The sequence below is a fragment of the Tupaia chinensis genome, unplaced genomic scaffold (assembly GCF_000334495.1).
Source record: "Tupaia chinensis unplaced genomic scaffold, TupChi_1.0 Scaffold000231_1, whole genome shotgun sequence".
NCBI classification, from domain to species: Eukaryota; Metazoa; Chordata; class Mammalia; order Scandentia; family Tupaiidae; genus Tupaia; species Tupaia belangeri.
In genome coordinates, this window is record NW_006159706.1 from 1,957,778 (window position 1) to 1,960,106 (window position 2,329).

The window sequence follows — 2,329 nt, forward strand, 5'->3', positions numbered from 1 at the left end:
GGCCTGTCCCTGGCGCAGTGGCCCGCGGCAGGGAGGGCGCTGCAAGAGTCTGGCCGGCTGGAGGGGTGGCTAGTGTGGGGTCTGGATCGGAGCCTGGGACAGTGCAAGGGAAGTCAGGGCACTGGAGGAGCCGCCGCGCGGGCCTTGGGTGGAGAGCAGGGCGGAGGGGAACTGGGGTGTCCCCACTGAGCCCTAAAGGCCTCCACGCCAGTTACAGGCCCCCCACCTTTCCCTTCCCCATCCAAACTCCCCACCTCCTCCCCGCAGCTTGAACCCCTCCCTGCTTTCTCTCCTCCCCACTGTCTCCCCAGGCCCTCCACCCTAAGAGCCTCCTCTCTGCCTCCAGATCAGATCTTCCTCTCCTGGCTACCTCTCCTCTGACTTGTTCTCTGTTAATGTTAATGCTTCTCTGTTTCTCTGCTTAATGTTCTTGTTGCTCTCTGAGTTTAGGGTTCTGGATCTCCCTCCTAGTTTTTGAATTCCTCTCCCTCTTCATTTCACTAACTCTGATTCTCTGAATTTCCACCTTTTCCTGTGTGTCTGTTTTTCTGTCTGTCTCTTAATCATTCTGTTTCTCTGTTCTATCTATGCTCAGTTTTGACTTTCTTCACTTGTTGTCCCCCACCCCCTGAATTTTGCCAGCCTTCCTCCCTCTGCAGTCTCTCTCTGCTGCTACTTCTCTCCCCTAGCCTGGCTCCCCATATTCCCAGCCAATGCCTCTATGTCACTCTGCCATCTGGGGGCCTCACCCGACAGGTAGCCCATCTCTGGGCCCCTCCTCAGCAGGGCCCCATGGATCAGCTCGGCCAGGGCCTCAGAGGCCACTGTAGGGGTGTCACTTCCAGGCTCTGGCAGTGCCTCCTCCTCCTTCAGGGGCAGACCTAGGAGGTGAAGTTGTGTGAGCTTCTCCATTACCCTATATCCCTTCCTTCTCCAGAGAGATCTTCCCCAGAGCTCTTCCCCCCTCTGCCATCAGCTGGGCTTGCAAGAATCCGGAGGCTCCCGGGCTGGGCTGACAGCCAAGACTGGACAAGGGGCTGCCAGCTGCCCCTCAGTCTTCTGCATCTCCCCCTCTCTCTCTCTTTTCCCAAGGGACTACGTGGGCCTTCGGTGAGCACCTTAGCTCTTGTGAACCCCAGACAGTGCCAGCAGGGCAGAGAGGGGACTTCAGTGCTGTCTTTCTTTTCACCCCAATGGTGCTCTCCCCCCCAACCTTCTGCAGAGGGTCTGGCAGCACCTCCCAGTCCCTGCTTCTGTGGTGTCCGGCTTTCTCTCTGGGTTTCTGTCTCTGCAGTGTGGCTGTCTTCTCTCTCTCTCTCTCTCTCTCTGATTCTCTGCAGTCTCTGCCTCCTTCCCTAGAATCTGGGGCTCAGAGTAGGGAACGGAATATCTGCCCCCTGAGCCCTGCCTCTGTTCATCTGTCTTTGTCCACATATCCGAGAACATTTGTGTGTGCAATGCCTGGCATCTCTCCCAGCACCTCCATCTCCCACCCAGGTACCCTGCGTGCTTCTGCCGCCTCCGCAGACTTCCCAGCCCTCCCTCCTGGATTTAACCCCTGAGACACTGTTAAAAGCTCCCTCATTCATTTTCCCATCTCACTACAGGGGGCTAAAAGGTACCAGGAACAAGCTAGAAAGCCTGGGTTTGCCCCCTCCCGTCAGTTGTACCCCTTCCCCCACCCCCAGCTCAAGATCCAGGATGTTCAGAGAAAGAAGGGTGGAGGACCCGCTGGGGGCCTTCCCAGGGCCCACCCCCACACTCCCATGTCCTTACCCTGAATCCAGGGACAGCTCAGCAGAATTAGGAACAGCAGCTGGGGAGGCGGCGGGTGCTGGGCCCTGGGAGCCCCCATGGCGACTCACCCCGATCTCCTCTGCCTTTCCTAAATAATCTAGCTGCCACCTTTCCTCCGTCTCCTTTTATCTTTCCCTTAAAATTGTTTTCCTGCTAGGGGTCAGCAAACGAAGACAATTTCTCTGCCCCTTGTTACAAAATTGGGCTGGGGGTCGCCTGGAGACCAATCCCCTTGGCTCAGTTTCGTCTGTCCTTTGCTCCGGGATCAGTGGTAGAGGGGGGCGCGGCTCCGGCTGCAGGGGGTGGGGCCGAGAGGACCGAAGAGGCCGGGTCGCCTGGGTTACCCTCTTGCTCGGGCGCCTGGGTCGTCTGGGCTGGCTGGATCTTAAACTGGGGGAGTAGGGAGGGGAAAGGCAGCGTTCGGGGGCCTAGGGTGGGGTCGGGGATCGGCAGGGTCCCTATTGGGCTCTAGCAGGGCTTATTGGGGAGGGGAAGGGGTTGCAGAACCGAGAGAGCCGAAGCTCGGGCCATG

At 58.4% G+C, this 2,329-nt stretch overlaps 1 protein-coding gene across 2 annotated transcripts in view; it reads right to left on the bottom strand.

The window, feature by feature from the left end:
- SEZ6L2 (seizure related 6 homolog like 2) overlaps nucleotides 1-2,319 on the bottom strand; it is a 22,998-nt gene extending 20,679 nt beyond the window's left edge. For both annotated transcript variants that reach the window (XM_006148189.1, XM_006148188.1), the window contains exons 1-3: nucleotides 1,777-2,319; nucleotides 750-881; nucleotides 6-93 (exon numbers count right to left, since the gene is read on the bottom strand). In XM_006148189.1, the coding sequence (XP_006148251.1) occupies nucleotides 6-93; nucleotides 750-881; nucleotides 1,777-1,855 (299 nt within the window). In that variant the 5' untranslated portion in view covers nucleotides 1,856-2,319. The remainder of the gene's footprint in view (nucleotides 1-5; nucleotides 94-749; nucleotides 882-1,776) is intronic.
- Nucleotides 2,320-2,329: the final 10 nt, after the last annotated feature.